Below are 20,628 nucleotides of genomic sequence, written 5' to 3'. Positions count from 1 at the left end.
CTAATTAAACTCCGATTCTTAGTACATGTATCCCTGAATAGAAAGGGACAGGAGCTGATACATAGGTACTACACATCTTCAGACAAAAGTTGCTGTAGGCAAACAACCATTCGAAGGGAATTAAAAAGGCTGATTTTTAAAAACGGTAGATTTGAACTTCTGAAATGTTCTCCTTACTGTAATGATGGCTGACGTGTCTAACTGTGGGCAAAGCTGTGCCAGCCCTCCAGTTTGTTTCCTCTGCCCACAGGTGAGATCAGTGGGTCAGTGAACAAAGGCAAGCGCAGAGGAGACTAGGACGGAATAAGGAAGATTTCCTCCTTTCTCAGCTAGGAATGGATGCTCTTGATCGGATTTTTACAATCACCTTCCAGTTCTCTAAGGAAGTAAGCCAGTAACGTGGACTTCAGAAGGAAAGAGGATGGAATGGTTTTTCTTCTATTTGTTAGTTGCCAGCTGCCTTACTTCTCTGTTTTGAGTTAGCATGCAGTGGCTCTCATCAAAGTCTGACTTTGTGCTGCAAAAACCTTCAGTAAGAACACTTCTGCTGTGTGCACACATTTTACTTCATGTGAGGGTATGTACTGTTGAAGGAAGCAAGAAGCAAAATACAAGAACTTGACTTGCTATATACTTAATTTCAGGATTTTCAGCCCAAACAGTCTACAAATAATTTTATCAGTGATTATCCTTGGGGGTTCTTGACCAAAGTAGAGAGGCAGACCTCTGTTAAGGCGAACACCTGTGATGCTGCTTTTGGCTCCTGCTGGCTGACTGCAGCTGTGAAGTACTAAAATTAGTTAAAGTAAGGCTCGTCAGAGCTTAATAGCCAATCATCAGAGTGGCAAATGCACTCCCCAGATCAAGCTAGGAAAAAGTAGTAACCCGTAATTCCCATCTTATATTTAAACTATGACCTTCAGTAGGAGACGTGTTCTCTCTCCATTTTAGCTAAGCCACAGCCACACTGCATTATGTGGTTTTCTGTAACTCCATACATTAAGTGATTTTCAATTTGTAGAGCGTAGCTAGAGAAATGCACAGAGGAGCAGAATGGAAAGGAAAAAGGAAATTAATATAGTATAAAATCTACCACATCTCTTTATTTCCAGGAGAACAGATAACCACAGATACAGGAATCCTATGTCATGGTAAAAAAACAATCACATAATGAACCAAGCATTCAACAAGAAGGCCTAGCTTACCTAGACTGCCCATTTGGTAAGTACATCCAGCAGCAAATATGATAAAGTACAAGTGCTAGAAGTGATCTCCAGTATCCAACCTTTAAGTGCTTGGCGCAGAATCCTCACCCCCATTAAGCACTCGGGCTGTCCCAGTACACAGGGGCAAGGGAACAAGACGGGCATTTCACAATGTAATAGGAAACCTAGTTTGCTGAGGAGGGAGCTGGCAGACTAGCCCCTAGGAAATAAAAAAGCTAGCACGCCATTTAATTAGGAGATTGGGAGTATCAATTTTGAGGTTTCTAATTTATTTTGTGCATTTAGTGCTTGCTTGTTTTTAGGCCATTTCTGAAGGGGAACAAAACCAGATGAAGCTTGTAGTCTTTAATAATTGTAAAGAAAATATAAATGCTTATCAGCTGCTGGTTACAGGTATTTGTCACTTTGAGATGATAAGTATTCTGTGAAATAAAGCATTCGGGTTTGAAATTGGTAAAATGGGATTCCATTTCATCTCGCCCAGTCTGGAGCTCTCATGCTAGCACTCATGGTAATTTAGTTAAGTGGGTTTTCATATGAAGGGCTGTACTTGCTTTTAAAACAGAAAAGAAACCAGAGACTATGGTATTAGGCTGCACACAAAATCCTTGATCAAAACAAACCCCTGTAATTATCTTCAGAACATCTTGTAGCTATGTTTGGTATATTTGAGATTCCAACAGACCCAAAATGAGTTTCTGTAACCTTTTCTGAAAGTGTCTTACTCGGTACTAGTTAGTTATTTGTCCTGTTCTTAGAAGCAAACGTTGGCTTTTGATACAAATTGGAGAGGATGGCTGGGGAAATGCATTTGCTGAAATGAGAAGGAAGCTCATTGTCTAACAAATCAAAATGGAAAGAGGTCCCCAATAGGTGTACATACTGAGTTTCACTTACTGGCAGCACAGGTCTAGTTCAAAACGTGCAAGTAAAAGGGATTCTGCTTTTCTGCTACAGTTTCCTCCCTTACAAATTTGTATCACCCAGTGCAGTGCACAGGATACACTAATGAGCCTTAACAGCCTGGCACCTGAAAAATAAATGATTCAAGGGTCTTGCTCAGGTTCTAAGCAATTTTCACACCCATTTTAAAAACATAATCACAGTATTAGTAATGGCAAATTTATCCTTGTTACTAGCAAAGACATAACCAGTTGCCCTTTAAAGCACAATTTTTTTGACTCACGACAATGCGATGGGCTATTGCTTCAAAAAATTGGATGAGTATGGACCGGAGCATGCTCTGAAGGTTCAGTGATGTTGGCAGGCTGGAATCCCTCACGAGTCTTGAGGAACTTAATGAAAAGCAGAACAGCTTCATTACTAAACAGTCAAGTACTGCCTGACTGTATTAAAACATCTGTACTTCAGAAGTCATGGGTTTGAAGTCCTTCAGAGCACGGGAAAGAATCCAGCTGCACCAGGGACTAACAACTGAGCTACTGAATAAAAAGGGGGACGGGGGGAAGCGGGACAAACCAGATCACTACTGTCTCCCCATATTCTCATTCCTGTCTCTTCTCTAACCTGGGAGTAAAAATTGAACTCTATTTTTGGGGAAGAGAGATTTGAAATCTTCCTCCAGCAGCAGCTTCAGGTGTGAAGGCAAACGGGCAGGATCAACAGGGCAGAGTAAGTTCGTTCCTTATTCTCCCTGAGGTGCCAGCTCAAAAACACATCCCTTTCTTCAGCATTTCTTTTGGTTGCTTCAGGCTATACACACTCCCCACTGTGAAAGCCATATAGTAGGACATCCCCAGCAGAGAACAGCATCTGCTGGAAAGCTTCAGAATCTTAACAGGCAATCCAGGCCTGATTCCCATCGTTGATCTGTCCCAAGATCCTCAAACATATGTACAGTTACCTCTCTGTCTAAAACTCAGGAATCCTGCCACACTGTAGAAATTGTAACATGGATTTCCATCCAAGGAATTACCTCCTCTTCCTCAGGGAGCTTGTTCCATGTATCTAGAGTTAGTTATGCCTGGTCAGAGCGAGAATGCATGTCAGTGGCACATAGCACAAAGTTTCCTCCCTAACGTGCTCCCCTGGAGTACTTGGGTCCTGGGCTCAGATCTCAACCCCTGCTGGACTTAGAGACAAGTGCGTCCTAACCAACAGTATAGGAAAAACTCAGTCATGGATATGTCTGCATGCTTTTGCTCTCACAGATGTTTCATTTTAAGAACCATCTGCCAAAGCAGGGACTCGGTGTCAGTTTCTAATTTATAAAGGGAAAACCCTCCGGCTTGAGTTATCTAATTACCTGCACAGTGGTAATTATCCACTTACCTGCATGAAGTGGAGACCGAGTTCCAACTCTTCTGGTCAGCCCAAATATGCCCTACCAGTAAAAATACTCTGAAATAAGACATAGGCAGATCCACACACGTGTCTTTCCGGAATGCTGAAGTACTCAGACCACCCAGTCAGTTAAGGACATCCCATCTGGGGGCATGATACATCATGGCCTTCCAAGATTTCAGCTAGATTCTGTGTGAAAAATCAGGTCAGCAGCTTTGCGCTTGCTCAGCAGCACAGGTCCAGCCTATGGGAATGTGCGTATATGTGTGTAGGTAGTTGATTCCTCAAGCAGTGAGAAGACACCTAAATGCATTTAAAGACCTGAATGAGGTCCTTAAGTGAATGAGGGCTATAAGCTCCTCAGTAAGTTAGAGCTTCTCCTGGAAAAATCACTATGAAAATTGAAGTATCCTGGGATACTTTCTCAGCAATTATACAAAGAACTGACTGAAGACGAAAGAAGAAAACATCATCTCACCAGTTATCATCCCTTCAAAGCTGCTTAAAGACACTGGTCTCATGTTGGGGAACTCATATTTTGCAGCTTTACATGCACCTGTTCCGCAAACAGATAAACCTCGTATCTTTCAAGCAATTCATTTCCATACCAGTTAGAAAAACAAAATTGACTCCAAAGAAAATAATCTTCAGCCTCATTCCAAAAGAATTATAGTTCTATTCTCAGCACAGTATTTACCTTTACATACTAATTTCACTAATCTCCATTCAGTGGGTGATTAGGACAGTAAAGTATCTGCCGGGGATTTCTCTGTGGTTGCATACCAACTATGTCTGCCCGACTTGAACAACAGGAATGTTAATCACAATTTAAATGAACAAGTCCTTAAATGATTCAATTTAATGCCTGCTTTAGTGAAAGCTTTGTTTGCAAAAAGGTCAAGAACACTTCTTACGCGCTGACCATCATTTGTGTCTTTGTCTTCTAACCAATGCCTGCAAATTGGCAGGCCCACCCCATACAGTCCCAAAAATGTCCTTCTCTGTCCTTAGGGCAGCTTCCACTGGTAGCTCTCTTCCTGCTGTCACCACCTTTTTCACAGCCTGAATCACGTTGGCTGGACCCTCTGTGTACTGACTCAGCCAGGCTCTGGCTTCTTCTAACGCTCCTGTTTCATCTGAAGACGACAACATCTCCTCCGAGAGCCCAAGGTGCAAAGCTCTCGCGGGGTCCACGCCGGCAGCCCCGCTCAGCAGCCGGAGGGCAGCCCCGCTGCCAACGATCCGCACCAGCCGGGCAGCTCCTCCCCAGCCTGGCACCAGACCCATGTGCTTATGGACAAATCGAATTTCACTCCCAGGCGTCATCAACCTGTCAATGAAGAACAAACACGCAGAGGTCAATCCGTGTATTGACTTAACGTGTTCAGCTCGCCCGCACTCAATTTTCTATTTTCTCCTCCCCTCTGCTTCCAAAGGCTGATAGAACTCGACAGCATGCCGATTACAGCCAGAGCTGGAATATCTTAATTTTTACATCACCCCAGTGCCTTAGCTGCAGCTTTTGGCCCTCCTCAAAATGAGATTCGTAGGCTGCCACAAGATGCTTAGTGCCCACACTGATACCTGTAGTCAGTTCTAAAAAGAAAACAGAATTGCAAAGTCGGAGGGCATGTTACACTTATGCACAGTGCCAACACTGCCTTGCTAATTCATGCCTGAAACAACAGGGTTTGGGGTAAAACCCAAGCAAACTAGCACACACAACGTATTTCTCAAGAGGATGGATCGTGGTCTTAGTACTGGTCTGTGCTGGGGAGGTTCTGTCAGCAACCCGGTGCTTCATTATAGCATAGTTGGCGTCTTTTTGTTCCGTACTTTAGAGCGTCCGTGTGAGTTTGATTTCTAACTGCTCACTACAGCAAGGGAAGTCAGGATGGATGCTCTACTTATGGCTCACAATGTATAATAGAATTGCTTTCTATTTATGCTTTACAGTGTGTAATAGAATTGCTCCCCTCCAGAAGGTAGAGCCACATTCCTCTTTTCAAAGATTTCACATCTTTGCTTCTTTTCTACAGTCTGTCACCTCCCTTATTTAAGAACTCACCCTAGGGCTGATTAAGCTATCTCCCTGGAGGAGCTCTGCTGCAGCGGATTGTACTGTCTCTGCATAGTGTTCACACTGACACACATTAGGTTAGTGGAAAAAGCCTCTAGAAATAGAAACATAAAGAAAAGATGTATAGAAGCAAACCAGTACTTGCTCTTTCTTAAGATGACGTTCTGCAGTGTGGTTGCTTGCTGCTGCTTGTAAGACAAGGGATGTAAATTATACTTGTGAAGTAGATTAGCTTCTACTTCCACCAGTAATGGGCTTTCTGAAGATAAATCATGTAATACTAAGATCTACACACAAGTCTGTTTCCTAACAGTGCAGTTTTCCATAGTGAAAATACCAAGGTGAACAGTTTTAAAAGGGGACAGAAAAAGAAAACCTTTAAAAATGCAACTACTTCCAGGAACTCACAGTTCCCAGATCTGCTTCGTTATTGTTAATTGTAAGTTTGCTTGGTTGCTTTTTTCTTAACCAGAGCACCATCAGCATTCATGCCATACTGTAAAACACCAGAGCTGAAGAGCTTACGCTTTATCCCAGACCCAACACAATGCACAAAGGCAACAGCTGACATGCCAGATTGCATGAAAGCCTTTTTGTAGAGATAGCGGAGGAAGGTTGCGTGACGAAAGGAAGAGAGCAGAGTATTGCAGGGGAGGAAAGGCTTTTAGCTAACATTAGCAAGTGCTTCCCAAACCCAGCAAATCCCAGGGAGCTCAGGTCTCTCCTCTCCACAAGGAAGATTCTGCAAGTATTCCAAAACTCCTTCGCTGGCTCAGCTTACTTTGCAATTTACTGACACCCAGTGTCCCACTGGGAAAGCAATAATGAAAACATTATTAAGGGTTTAATTCTAGCTGTGCTGAGTGATGTGAAGCATTAAAAAAGAAGCGGTCATACGCACCTAGGCATCTGATGCTAGACAATCTGTCAGCAGTCTCATAAGACAGCCACTGCAGGTCAGTAAGACAATGTTGTGTTTGTTGAATCTGAGGCTGTCCCAGGCACCTGGGTTCAGGCCTTAAGGACAGGCGTTTCAGTGAATGGCCTGTGGGCAGCATATGGACTCATCTGGGAAGTTGGGTCAATGCACACTGAAGTTTGCAGGGGAAACTGAATTTTACTTTAGAAGCGCAGCCGATCCATCAGCGCCAACAAGAAAAAAGTTGAAAACATTTAGTATGTGCGAAGGGCTCTGTTACCCTGCACAGTCTTCACCTCCCTCTGAGAAAACGGAACCAAACATGATGAAAGGAAAATAAATGACTGACAGCTAAATCCATAGAGACTGTGAGGCTGCAACTTCCAGGATCTCACTGGGATTCACCTCTCCCCACAATGCTCCTTTGAACAAGCTCCACAGAAAACACTGAGGTAAGTGGTGGTCAGTAGAAGGTGTAAAGGTAGTCTTGGACTGCCTTCAGGCTTAAGAAAGGTATCTATGTTTTTTCAGCCTTTTCAACTATGAATCATCTCCTGAAGTCACACCATTTCTTACAGAAACCACCCATCACACTCTCTGTTGGGTATACCACTCACTTCGAGTCCCCATGCCCAAGGAAGCAATGGAGACCTGAGCTCAGATCTGAAGAGGCGTATGCCGCTGCCAAGCTAGCCTGGGATCAGCCTCTGAACATCACCAGCTGCAGCCTCGCATAAATATTTCCTTTTTTATTTTACGAAAGGAATTGAGTCTACCTTCTGAGACATGACAGCTCTGATCTCCCATTAGATGAATTTATGTAAGGGAAGTACATCAAGCATTACTAAACACAAAGAGGCAGACATCAAAAAGCTGAAAAGACGGAAGTACCATTCTATTCCTGAGCTGTTTACACCTTATTCACCTAGTACTGGCCCTGCCTGAGACAGAATAGTAGATGAATACAAAATGAACCTGATTTGACTCAATATGCCTGTTCTTGTCTTCCAGGTCAAGAGAATTAAAATTTGGGTCTCCTGTATCCCAGGGGAAGGTCATACCACTAGGTTCCTGGACACATGCCTTCCCTGCCTTAAAAAAAAGAAGAAAATCTGTTGCATGACAATACTAAAAAAATATTTATTAAATTTAATTAATGTAACAAAGTAATTGAAGACCTTACAAGCAGAGAAACATCCTTCAGAAATGTGAAGGGTAGCAAAATCCTCACAACTTAAATTGGAAATAAGAGGTTAAGGTAATACAAGCACCAAAGTGCAGCTGAAACCTTCTTAAGAACATTGTATTTCCATGTTACAAGCACTACAACACCCCTAGGAAGAAAGCACAGCCACCATGGGCCACATCCAATTTTGGGTTAGTCATCTAAAGCAAACAAGAGCTACAGCAAATGTTCCTGTTGTACATTTTAAAATGTTCTCAGATGTGCTAAATGTTACAAACCCTCCACCTTTCAGCGCAAGATTCCTTCACTCCGTGACATCTCATCGCGCCCACGAACTACCGACTGTCACGCCACATCACAGCACTGGCAATGCACGTGAGAGAAAAAACTTGTTTGCCATTAACAATGCAACCTAACAAATCCCATCCTTAAACAGGTACACTTCCTTCCTCAAAGGCGGCACTTGCTGTGAGCTAACAGCTATGCTTTCCTTTGCTAAAGTATTTTCCAGCTACTTGAAGTTGGAGCATATACAATGAAAGCTGAAAATGCAAACAAAAATGTATTTTCTCAGGTTTTCATACCTGCTTTTTATAGTAGTCCTGTTACTGAACTGTTCCAACAGGTATAATAAGTTCTTTGGGCAGAATTAAGATTATATTAAGGTTTGTGCTGGCCCTTAACTCATCACTTCCTGGACGTCGGGGTGTGAATTATATTCAGCATTCTGACAAGGCAAAGGCACTAATGAAGTTTACTAGGGAGGGACAAATACCATCCTCTACTTCATGCATTTTAAAAGCTCCTACCGCTATGATTCTGAAACCCATGATGGAACAAAAGGATGCCTAAAACATTAAAGGTGTTGTCAGCAACCTGGATTTTGTTCCCATCCCTGTTTGACTCCCGGTGTCACGTAAGGACACAGCTCCTGACTTCCAATCTTCTCCTTTTAGCCGGCGTGAGACTGGCACACCACGGAGGGAGGCAGCCGGCATCACGCAGTGCTGCAGCACCTGGTTCTCGGCTATGGTTATACTGAGAGAGGGCAACCAGAACTGCGGGAGATGACTTTTATCTCTCCCACAAATACTTTGGCCTCCTGCTCTCAAACCACCAATCAACATAAATAATAAGCAAAGCTTATGCCTTGGGTCATAGGAAGTTCCCTCACCAATCTGCTAACTTCTATAAATTTTGCTAACACTATCTACGAGATGACTGAACCAACACAAAGTGGAAAATTCTCCAAAAAACAGAGTCAAAGGCCTTGGGGTACAATTAAAAGACATCCATAATTTTAACATGCTGTAGAGCAAAAGTTATAGAAATAGAAATAATAAGAAAATTTCAAATACAACTTGCAAAACACAGATGGAAGACATCCAGACACATGAAAAGCAAGGGCCATGGTCAGCCACACATGCATTTTGGCCGACTGTCATTACTCAGTGAAGACAGCAAGAATACAGTATTGATATCAAAGGCTTTCAACCAACTATCCAAACCACACACACAACTATTTTAAGCACAGGAAAAGAGAGACATTAAAGAAAAAAGAAAACCACCGGGAAAATGGTAACAGAAAGAAGGCTATCAAGGGCCAAACGTTTGTTTTAACCAGCAAACAACAGAAGAACAAAGTTGATGTACAATCCAGTCATACACTTTCCCCAACATGTATGCTTTTCTAATACACTCATCAATATGATATCAGCTTAATTAACTCTTGCTAAATTAAGTAACAGCCGTGCTATGCTGACATGTGGCCAAAACAGCTTTTTAAAATACACGCTGCTGGGGAGTGCAAGTTCAAGAATTTGTTAGAGGTCAGGTATGTCATTATCTGTGGATGGTGCTTATCACGCAAATGGAACTTGTTTTGCCAGGTGGGCATGAAAATTTGATGACCTTGCTTGCAAGTGACAAAAGCTTGTAACTAGTTTAGGATTTTGTAACTTTGCTTGGCAAGCGCTACCAGGACCATCCACCACAGCAGCAGCTCTCAAATGCATGCTGGACCTTAAGTGAGATTCTCAACACTCAAAATACAGTCCCTGTCCCACCACCTCACCTGCACGTTGCACCTCATAGTCTCACGCCATCTTCCTTACACTTCTTCAGCACCCCAAGGGGCACAGGAGATCCCAGTATTGGTGGTGGGTTCTTGCAGCAAGTGACTGTGACACAGGCAGCAGGTAGAGAGTTACACAAGTAGTATCTGTAACCTGATCTGCCTTCTCCTCTTGCTGATGCATGCAAAACCCACCAAAAAAATAGAAGTGCTGCTCTTACACACAAAGTGCTGCTGAACACATGCCGTAGATGCGATGTTTTTAGTCAGCTAGGGTGTTACAGTAAGTAAAAACAAAGCAAGGGAGAGTTGCGATTGTTGAATTTATAGCATCAGAGTAAGAACTAAACTACCTGTTCCTTTATCTGTACAACAAAAGCCCTGATTTGTGATTAAACAGAAATCCTTTATTTCAGGTTGCTCCAGTGCACCACATAAATCAAGTACTATCTTCTAGGCAGCATACTACATCTCTGGCTTTGCAAAAAAAAAAAAAAAAAAAAAAAAGAGGAAGATGGGGAGGTAGAAGTGGGTAGTTGGATGCGAAAGCATTTCCATAAAAGAGGGAAGTCACCTTGAATCTTTCACTGGAGGCAAAAGCATTGCCATAGGCATCTAGAGTTCAGTACAACTATAGGATCTGAATAGCTGGGATCTCCTGTACTGTTCATCATGGCATATGAAAATCAAGGTCCATCTGTGCCTGAGGAGATGCAAGCGTGTGAAAGGGTCTTCAGCCAACAGCAGGGTAAAGCTCTTCCTACAGCCACAAAAGGGCTGAGCAAACCTATGATCAGTGGCTGCAGCACATGCTGGGAGCACCTGCCCTGTCCAAAAACCCAAGTCCTGGTGGTCTCCTCTGATGCCTCCAGCCCCTTTGCTGCAGATGCAGCCAGCCAATTCTGGAGCTTCAGTTCGTTGGCTCAGGCAGGGGTGCCAAGGGGTCTTGCCCCTGCAAGTGGCAGCCCTGCAAGCTGGACTGTAAGGAGCAATTAACTGGGACTCCAGGCTCTGTTAGCCTGAAGCTTAGGCACGGACCATTGCACAAGTAGTCAAGCACTGCTGCAACTGCGCACTATCTTGAACGGTTCATGGAGCACACGCTGCGGTTTGGAAACCTCCAGGCTAGCTGCCTTCTCCCCATTTGCTTTAGCATGGCAGGTGGCCCTGCAAGTTTTAACATGTACCTAGTGCTCAACCCACCTCTGATACCTGCGTTCCAAATCTTAGCGTCAGAAAGATACACCAGAGATCATGTACCTTCCCATTTAATACATCTAAAACCTATCCTCCCAACCGTGCACAGACAGATGTTAACGCACAGGTAAGAAACTACAGAACTTTCTTAGCATTAAGATACAAATTCTTGAAGCCTCGTATATGAATGCTCCTTAACAATTTGCTGCAAAACTCATCCCTACCTTCTCCAGAATCTTTTAACAACAGAAGTAATTTCTGAGTATAGCCCTGAAAACAAGACCTGAATACGAACCACTACCCTGACATCTTCACAAAGCCACAGAAAACCTGAAATTAAGAGTACTGACTAAAGTTAAGGCTGCAGTTCATGCCTGTGGAGACCTAACCTGGAAACCTAAATACTGATGGTTAATTACATGACAGCACTGTGTTCTAATAGTGACAACTTGTCTTGTAGAAGTCTGTAGTCTCTCAAAATATTCTTAGGACCATAAATCTTACTGGAAAGGCTTTATAGAATTTAATCAGTATTTAATTGCAGAGTGTACAGGGTTTTATTTTTAATTAAAAAAAAACTAGTTCTAGCCTTGTTCAATATTCCAACACACAAGCCTTCCATGGTTATTATAGAAACTCACCTTAAAACAACAACTGCATTAACCAGTCATTTTTGCAATTAAAAATGTATTTTGAAGCAGCAAGGTACTGTGGGAAGAATATTCTGCAGAAGAAATATGCAGTACTACACTAAAATAATTTAGCCAGTCAGCAATGCTGCTGATGAGCAGTTTCCAGTCCTTACTTCAATTTTCATGACAGATGCTGTTAGAATTAGACCCTCAAGAATAAGACAGTCTCCTCCAAAAAGCAAGTTGGGAGTAATTAATCTGTCTCTGCCTATCCAGTGCAGTGTCTCGTCAGTCTCTTTATCACTACACCATCAAATAATTACCTAGGTACTCTGTAAAGGGGTTATCTAGACAAAACAGCTAAAGATTTTTCTGAAACTCAGCTATCTTACTACACCCTCTATCACCAAAAACCCTCCTAATTCTCTGAAAATATTAACAAGTGGATTCATCCTGAGAAGAGTTAGTCATAATTTCACTTATCTTTCAATCTCACTTGATTAATTGGATAGGCTTTAAAGGATCAAAAAGCCTCAATTATACATTTAATAATTAACTCCTTCCTAACTGTATTTAGCAGATTTTCGAACTGTAACAATGCAGTGAATATCGGCCAGACACGACTGCTCCGCGCTTTCCCAGCACAGCTTGCTAGTATTAATTCGGCCTGCTCCTCTTCCCTTATCTTCTCTCTCATGGAGAGCTTCTCATGTTTCTGCCCTATGCAGAGAAAGAATAAGACCATTAGACATTACAACAATTGCTGCTTCAGAGCTCTGGCAACACGAAGTGAGACTTCCAAAGTGAAAATACTGTAAAACCGATAAAACTAAGGATTTGTCCTGCATGCATTTGCTGATAGTCCATGCAGACTGGCATCATAAAAACAACCCCCTAAATCTTTGCTCTTTCTGAAAATCCTTTAGTCACAAATATTCACTTGACAGATGCCTAAATGATAACCACTAAAGAATATAAAAATGAAGACAAAATGGTTTAAGGGAGTTTGGGGGAACTATGTCCCTTGTGCATATCTTAGATAAAATTGCACAAAGCTCTGCAATCCCAAATTTCAATAGGGTAAGAGAAGACTACACATTAATGATCTTTCCTGTTTATGAGCTTTAACGTGTAACCTTTACTACAGGAATGCAATGGAAAGAAGTAGGTCTAGCTGCTATTTTAATAAGCCCATCAGAAAGTCAGTCCTCTCAAATCCTTTCAGTGATTAAAACAAAACAATACGCCTTCTTTACTTGAGGTTTAAATAAATGAAAATAATACCCAAGAACCAAAATAAAAAAATCCTACCGAGCCTCCCAAGTACAAAGTGTTCTAGGCACGCTCTAAAACTCGGTGTCAAAGGAGTAGGCTTGATGCCAGCCTAAGAAATCTCACCGAAACAAGAGCTCTCTTCTCACAGCTCTTTTCAAATTGCCTTACAGATTATATGGAAGTTTATTTATAGTTACTGAATTATTTTGTAACACTCTTAGTGCATCCATTTTTCCCCTACTTGCAACAAAAGCGAAGAATCAAGGTTTACATGAAGTAGCCTAGGAGAAAATATCTCAAGTCTCCCTAGCACGTTGCCTTTACCACCTTACTTTCTGCCCTCCGGTAAGATTTTCCAATGCATTTTATGGAGCGCTAAGAATCAGGGTCAAAATCCTGATACAAAAATAGACCCTAATTACAGATGTATTTTCTTGAGCAAGAGTTAATATTCTTCTGGGTTGGCTGGGAAACCCCAGGCCACTTCCCAGAGGGGAGCAGATGGACCTAAACAACGAGGGATGCACTCTTCAAAGGAAACCTTAAAATAACCATTTATAACGTGACTCTATCATGCTTTTTCACATCACCCAGAGTCAAATGAAATGCAGAAGAAAGAATGACAAAGTCATATTTTCATCTAAAGACACAAAACATTTGGTTGATGCTAAAATTCTGAAAAGTGGAGTCCCGGATCAAAAAAAAGGAAGACGGAGTAACAAGAAAAGAGTTGGAAGCAGAGATGGAACACAGGGACATCAGAGCAGAAACTGCTAAATAGACATGAGCCGTTTTAGGAGGAATATGGTCTCTGAGAATAAACAGGAGTTTAAGGTGTGGATAACTCCACCATTTATTGCCCAAACATTCGGAAGATAAGCCTGCAAAAGGAACAGAGTCAACTCAAAGAGGCTGCAAGATTACCAATTTCAAAGGGAGCCACTCCAGGGAAGAAGCACAAAAATAATATTGTTACTAGAAAAAGATCCCGTGGATAACAGGAGTTAAATTATAGTAGGCAGATACAGAAATCTGCATGCCCAAAAACCATCTTATCAATAGCAAAGCCTGCACTGAGAAAAATTAAGAAAAGGCCTATCGGCAGCAAAAAGGAGTATGGTAAAGCAGCAGAGCACTCTCTGATCCAGCAAGACCCAGACTAAAACTGGTCCAGGCATGATTGTGTAAGAACAACCAGAGAAGTGAAAAAAGGTTTATTTCTTAAGCACTTCCCTGACAAAAGGAGAGTGGCTCAAAGGCCAAGAAAGATTGTTAATTCGAGAGAGGGATTATGGAAGGAAAGAAACACAGGGAAAGAAGCTGTTGCTAATACCCTACAAGGGGAGCAGGGCAGCCTCAAACAAGACACGGTAAGTAGGGCCCTCCAAAAGTCTCCTGCAGGTGATGCTTGCCGTCATACTGGCTGCCATCCACACAGACGGCTCTTCCAATCTCTTGCTGGACCAGAATCTCCCAGACGTCAGCTACGGATGAAGGCTCACCCAGCAGACCTGGATTAGGGGTTTCAAATCTAAGTTTTTACCTCAGGCTTGACACTTTCTCGTCTGTGGCTTCACAGAAGCCGGAGACAGAAAAGCATGCTATAAAAAGCTACATTTCTTCTAAAAGGGATAAATGAAGCTGAATATTCGAAGTTACAAAAAGACTTTTTCTGTAGCAGGAGTGAAAAATTGAATTAGATGACAGATCACAGGGCACGAAATAGGGGCCCCAAAAAGCATGACTGATTAAAACTCTACGAGTGGTATTAAAGGAAGTAAGACAAGCCTCCCCCCCCGGGTTGTTTTTCAATAAACTGACAGGAAAGAAAATGATTTGGCCAAATCGCAAAGTGAATCTACCCTGTTTCCCAGGCTGATACTTCTTGAGGTCCACACACGATGCTCAACAGGGGTTTCCCACAGCCTGGGGCACTATCCCCCCCACGGCGGGCTGTGCATGCCATGAGGTGAGCAGCACCGTGCAGGGGGGCTGGGGAGATGGGGAGAGGGCTGGCCAGGGGGCTCGTGCAGCCCCCCCACCGCTGTCACACAAGGCGTTTCGTGCTGCATGCATGCATCGTGCGGCCCCTTTGCAAGCTGCGATGTGACATAAAAGCTGTGTGAGCCACACACCATTCCTTCGGCCCCACTCCTGTGCCTGAGCATTCAAGTGAGCTAAGGAGACCCAGAAAACAGCAGAAAAAGTAAATTAAAAGGCCTTTCCCAAGTGGGAGAGACATAGGCTTTTTACAATTATACAGTTAGCAATAAAAGGTCCCCAGTCCATGGGTGCTGCCTCGGATCTGTTTGACAACACCTCCTGTGTGCACCCGGGGAAGGAGCAGCATGGCTTTACAAAGGCTTATGAACACACGCAAGGCTCATACCACAATTTAAGAGCACGCAGAATCAAGAGAGAAAAACAGATAGCTACACCGGGGAGCTGTAATTCCCCTGAAGCTGCAGTATAGAAAACGTCATGAATCACCAGAGCCATAAAGCGGGACCGAAGCCTCATCGTTCAAAATGTAGTGCCTGGATCCTCCTTTCTCCCCGCAGTTGCACGACAGCAATCCACGGGGTACCACCCCATTTCTCCTCCCCTGCGAACGACCAATGTCTTACTAACACTCTCCTCCTCTTCTAATTCCCAGCTATGACTTTATTTATATACCCAGTGTCAACAGGTCCCAGCCGCGGGCACACCGCCACCTCCGTTACCATACAATTATTTTCAGAGTAGTTCTCATCTTGACATAGCACTCGGGCCTTACCCGTGAAGCAGGTTTTAGCTATCCTTTTACAGGCTGCCAAAGTCTTCACACACAAGTGAGTGAACGCCAAAATAATGCTCACATAAAAATTACTCATGCTGGAAATCTGAAATGTTACATGAGTCTTTCCTTCCAAAAAAGGAACTACAGCGATTTGGACTTCATTCAAGCAAACATTTTCAACAACAGATACGCCTCTTAGACTAAAGCAAAAATTTCCATTAGAAAAGATCCAGTGACATTTTACCAGATTCTTCGATGAAAAAAGACCACTTGGAGGTAAAGATGTTTGACTGGTAATTGAAATTTGTAGTCAAATCTGAATGCCAGTATTCATCTAGAAATCAAAAAAAGTACACGGGAGCTCGTTTTCAAATTGAAAATATTATGTTTTTTTAAATTATGTGCACACTTTCATGCAGCATATACACCCGTGTTTATAACCTCAGTTTCCCACATCTTTATTTCCATCATATATGTTTATCAAGGCCAAAGAAAACAGAACAAAATTCTCCAAATTCAAGAGTCTCTTAAAGCAGAAACATTTCAGTCATACTCTTTGCTCATCTCTGCTGCTGATACAGGAAGGGGAGGGGGGGCAGCCCAACACTCTGCCTCAGACCTTGGCATCTAAAATGTCAAAATGGCGAAGATCACCTCACTCGCCTGAACTCAGCTGACTGGAAAGGAACAGCATTTCTTGACATCAGCCCTAAGAGATGCAAGGTTCGATTGCTCTAATACTTCATGATGGATTTGATGTATCACATTTCTGCAACCCACAGCATTAAAGGATTAAAAATATGTTGTAACATCACACTAACTAACAACCCTTCGCAAGACCTAGGGTAACAAGACACACTTTGAAATTCAGCTGTCTCTCCGTGCAGTGCTACTGATGCTGCATTTGCACATCCTACACAATTTCTGACTAAAACTAAGAGAGATCATACACTTATTTGAAATCACTGGTAATGAAATTATAATGAAACGTTGCTATTTTGTCAGGATACCAGGTTAATAATCTCAAACAAAAAATGCTCAGGTTTGTGGTGGGTTTTTTTAAATTATCACAGTGGCTGTGACTTAAGTTTTAAGTTTTCCAGATATGATATATGATTTCAGAGCTTTTTTTTTTTTTGGGGGGGGGGGGGGAGAGGGAACAAAAAATCTTTTTTGAGCTTTTTTTTTTTGTGGGGGGGGGGGGGAAGAGGGAACACAATGACATATCTCAAAAAAGGCATAAATGGGATAGAGAATTTAACATTAAAATTCTACATTAAAACAGTAACTTAGCTTCTTCTCCTCTTTACTTTTTAATATAGTACATTAGCTGTATTGATGAGGAACTAAAGCCAGCTTCAGATCACTAACTGATGGTCTGTTCAGACTAGCTGGACAAGAAACAGGCACGTTTTCAGCAAACGGTAACAGATCCTCCACAAATATGCCTCAGAGTGTGACCAATTCTCTTATCACCAAAAGTATAATTTCCCCTGGCACCTTTTTATTTGCAATCATTCTCTCTCGCTTTCACACACACACAAATCCACACTAACTGAAATTATTGGGTTTTTCCTTAGTCTATATATTTGCTTTTTGCTTATGAATATGAACGTATCAGCACACAAATCGGAACTGGAGGATAATACAGACCATGGATACACTAGAAGTTCTTAAACATACAACAGCTTAAGCACAATAGGCGTTTATTTAATGTAAGAATTTATAATTTGATTTATTCTTACTGTGACTGCTGAGTTACAGCAGTAGCAATTCATTTCTTACTAACTACAGAAATCCAGGAAGAAGTTGGAAGCTGAAGCCACCAAGATTTACAGGTTCAAACAGCCTGCAGTCTTGTTTCACACAATTTTGGATAAGTCTGGAAGGAACAGGAACACAGAGGTCCAGCCAGCAGGGCTCCAAATCTTCACTAGTATATTGGGTTGCTTTGGATTAGAGGGGGAACAAGAAACAGAGGGTGAAGGGGAAGACTGGAAGTTGCAATTGTGAAGGCAATGTTTACAAAGTAGGTTGAGATCCACACAGCAATGCCTGCTTACACTTGCAAAAACCCAGGGAAATTGAGACATTTGGGGAATATTTGGTCATTCCAATGAACGGTAACTCTGATGTGGATGACTACCCTTCAGACACCTACAATATTAACTATATTGCTACCTGGAGCGTTAAAGAAGAGGAGGAGTTCTTTTTGTAGTCCTTCAATAGCACGACAGAACTGAAAAATGAGATAAGTAACAGGGACTCTGGAAAACATCCTCTGGAAGCTGATCCAATGCAGTTAGGCACTTTAAAGCTGCGGCTTCAGGGGAAACTGAGGCTATCTAACAGCTCCCTAGAGCCAAAAGGAGAAGATTGTATTCCCATCCGCTCCTGTTCTTTGTCATCCTCTCCAAGAGGCTGAGTTCCTCCTCTACCTTGGCTCTAGCCATTACTATATCCTTTTACAAACCACCTTAATTCACTGTAAGAACAGGAAATATCTAGCCCTTCTGTTGCTTTTTCGTGAGATAATTGACTTATACAGGCATCTTCACTGGTGCTTGGCAAACCAGAGGTAAGCAGTGAGCTGGGAATGGCAGCAGGGACATCCTCCCACATCAAGGTGAGCTGTTCAGGCAGTCTGTCCTTCTCACAAAATCACAGCTCAACATAATCCCATCTCAGAATCAGCAGACTGGAATACATAAGTGCTTCTCAGACTTTGTATTAACCAACTTGTGGAGCTATCAGAATACATATTTAAAAAAAAAAAAAAAAAAAAGATTATTTTGGTAGTGAAGATCAGCAGTGGAGTGTCAAACTCAAACACCTGCAGGCAGTTTATCTAAACTGGGGATTAGTCACTTCACAGATGCAAGCATAATGGACAATTTCAGTGCATTTGTACTCTTCCGAAACTAATTCTCCTTGAACCTCGAAAGCTTCTGTACAGTGTACCGACAGCCTGGTGTCCCAGCAAGAATCAGCATGGGTACAGCTCTGTGTTCCCCAAAATCTGTCTCATCTAAGTTTTCCATTATCTGGGCTATCTCTGTTTATTATTACTGTGCAGCAGCGAATCAGCTGCATACAAGATTGTTCAACAGAAAGGACGTAAGTTTGCATGGTAGAAGTGGTCTAAAATGTAGACACGTGCTGATAACAGAAATCTCATTCACCCAGGATAAGACGGTTTGGCCTCCTAAAGAAAGAAAAACTTGGAATGAAGTAAAACCCTACAAAAAGACAACCTCAGAAAGAAAACTTGAACTCAAATTCATGCTTTGTTGCTGTTATTTACATTTCCAGTAAAATCCAACAGTAGTAAATTTGAACTGTAGACTATGTAAAAAATCCTCTGCCTGGAAGATTGTAAACACACGAAATTCAAACCCAAATGAAAACAAGTAATAAAGAAAAAAAAACCAATACCAGTCCATAAATACAAGCCCAAAAATACAAGCTCTGAAGTCCACTTCTAGCAGTGCTGCGATTACTTAACCAGACGTCAAGTGTGCCAGGTCAAAAATAAGAACAGCCTTCTTAAAGGCAGACAACGTGAAACACTTAAAATCATAATCCATCTCTCTGAAAATTCCTCTGAAAATTGTACTAACAAACCTCCCAGGGCTCTAAAAATGTGAAGTGATGCATGACTGCAATGGAATTCTAAAATTGCCAACTGATTTGACAGAGGTTTTACAAATATATACACACACACACACGAGAGGAAAATTTTATATAACTAAAAAAAGCGATCTACGGCATATAGCAGGCACTTGAAACTGTGAGAACCCACTCTCAGATTTGGCTACTGATTCTGCTCCTGACAATGTGCAGCGACGTTATGGAGTCCCACCTGATGAAAAGTGCTTTGTCAGCCTGGACCTTGCAAGAACTCATGAATATGTGAACCCCATCCCATTACATTCGTATCATGCTCTGCCTAGTGAAAAGAGCTACTATGTACTGAACCACTCTCATTTCAAACAGCAGCATCTTGTGTACCTAAAAGCTTCTCCTGATAAAACTAAACGCTGAAATCCTTGCATACAGCAGAATATTTCCAAAGAAGCTAGTGTGTTGTGCTCTGACATTCTGAAACCTATTCTTGGAAAAGCTTGCTGTAGAATACTAATGTCTTTACAGCTTCCCCCCCTGCTTTTTTAAAGGAGCAACAAATTATCTGTAACATAATATAAGGATGAGTGCCTACAACTGCGAAGTCAGTCACAGTGGGCCTACATCTATATAGTGGTTATATTCTCTTCTTCTCCTTTCATTTCATATAAGCTACATTTAATGCACTAAACACGTGCTTGTGAAAGTAAATAAACACAAGTCCTCACAAGAATACACACAACAAAAGCTACTCGATAACAGCGCATTTCATTGTATCTCTCATTAGGTGTTTTATGGAACACACCTAACACCTTAAAGTGTAGTAATAAGCATGCCTACATATTTCACAAAAATATAGAAAACATTCAATTAAAACGCAGCAAGGCCAATTTGATATCAATACAGTATTATTAGCATAAGCGTATTCCCTTCTTAAAAGCTCGATTCTGCCATTCCTACAGATACAGAGCAGAAGTCTGCTCAAAAATCAAATACCTCTTTAAATCAATGGTGCTTTTTACGAAGTAGGATACTGCTCAGCACTAACAAGAGTAGTGAAATTGGCCCTTTGCGATTTAACTGTGCAACATCAATTACACCTGAAGAAATTATAGTTGATTAATTTACTTTCTAAAAAAGAAAAGGAGAACACTGCTGTCTCTACCTATGAGCCCATTTTGAGGTCAATGGTAAGAGAAACGAGTAGCTCTCCATCGTTGCCCTCTCATCCTCTGCCTGGAGACACCACCTTTTAAATGGGATTCTCATGGCAGAGGCACACCTCTATTTTGACTGCAATAGCACTAGAGAGGAAAAAGGGGGGGGGGGGGG

At 42.0% G+C, this 20,628-nt stretch overlaps 1 protein-coding gene across 1 annotated transcript in view; it reads right to left on the bottom strand.

The window, feature by feature from the left end:
• Positions 1 to 4,395: 4,395 nt before the first annotated feature.
• ECHDC1 (enoyl CoA hydratase domain containing 1) overlaps positions 4,396 to 20,628 on the bottom strand; it is a 38,809-nt gene continuing 22,576 nt past the window's right edge. Inside the window, exon 6 of the mRNA XM_009325633.1 lies at positions 4,396 to 4,860. Within this exon, the coding sequence (XP_009323908.1) occupies positions 4,455 to 4,860 (406 nt within the window). The 3' untranslated portion in view covers positions 4,396 to 4,454. The remainder of the gene's footprint in view (positions 4,861 to 20,628) is intronic.

This window comes from Pygoscelis adeliae, unplaced genomic scaffold (assembly GCF_000699105.1).
Source record: "Pygoscelis adeliae isolate BGI_AS28 unplaced genomic scaffold, ASM69910v1 Scaffold54, whole genome shotgun sequence".
NCBI lineage: Eukaryota > Metazoa > Chordata > Aves > Sphenisciformes > Spheniscidae > Pygoscelis > Pygoscelis adeliae.
Note: the sequence above shows the minus strand (reverse complement) of the source record. Positions and strands in the feature narration are given on the sequence as shown.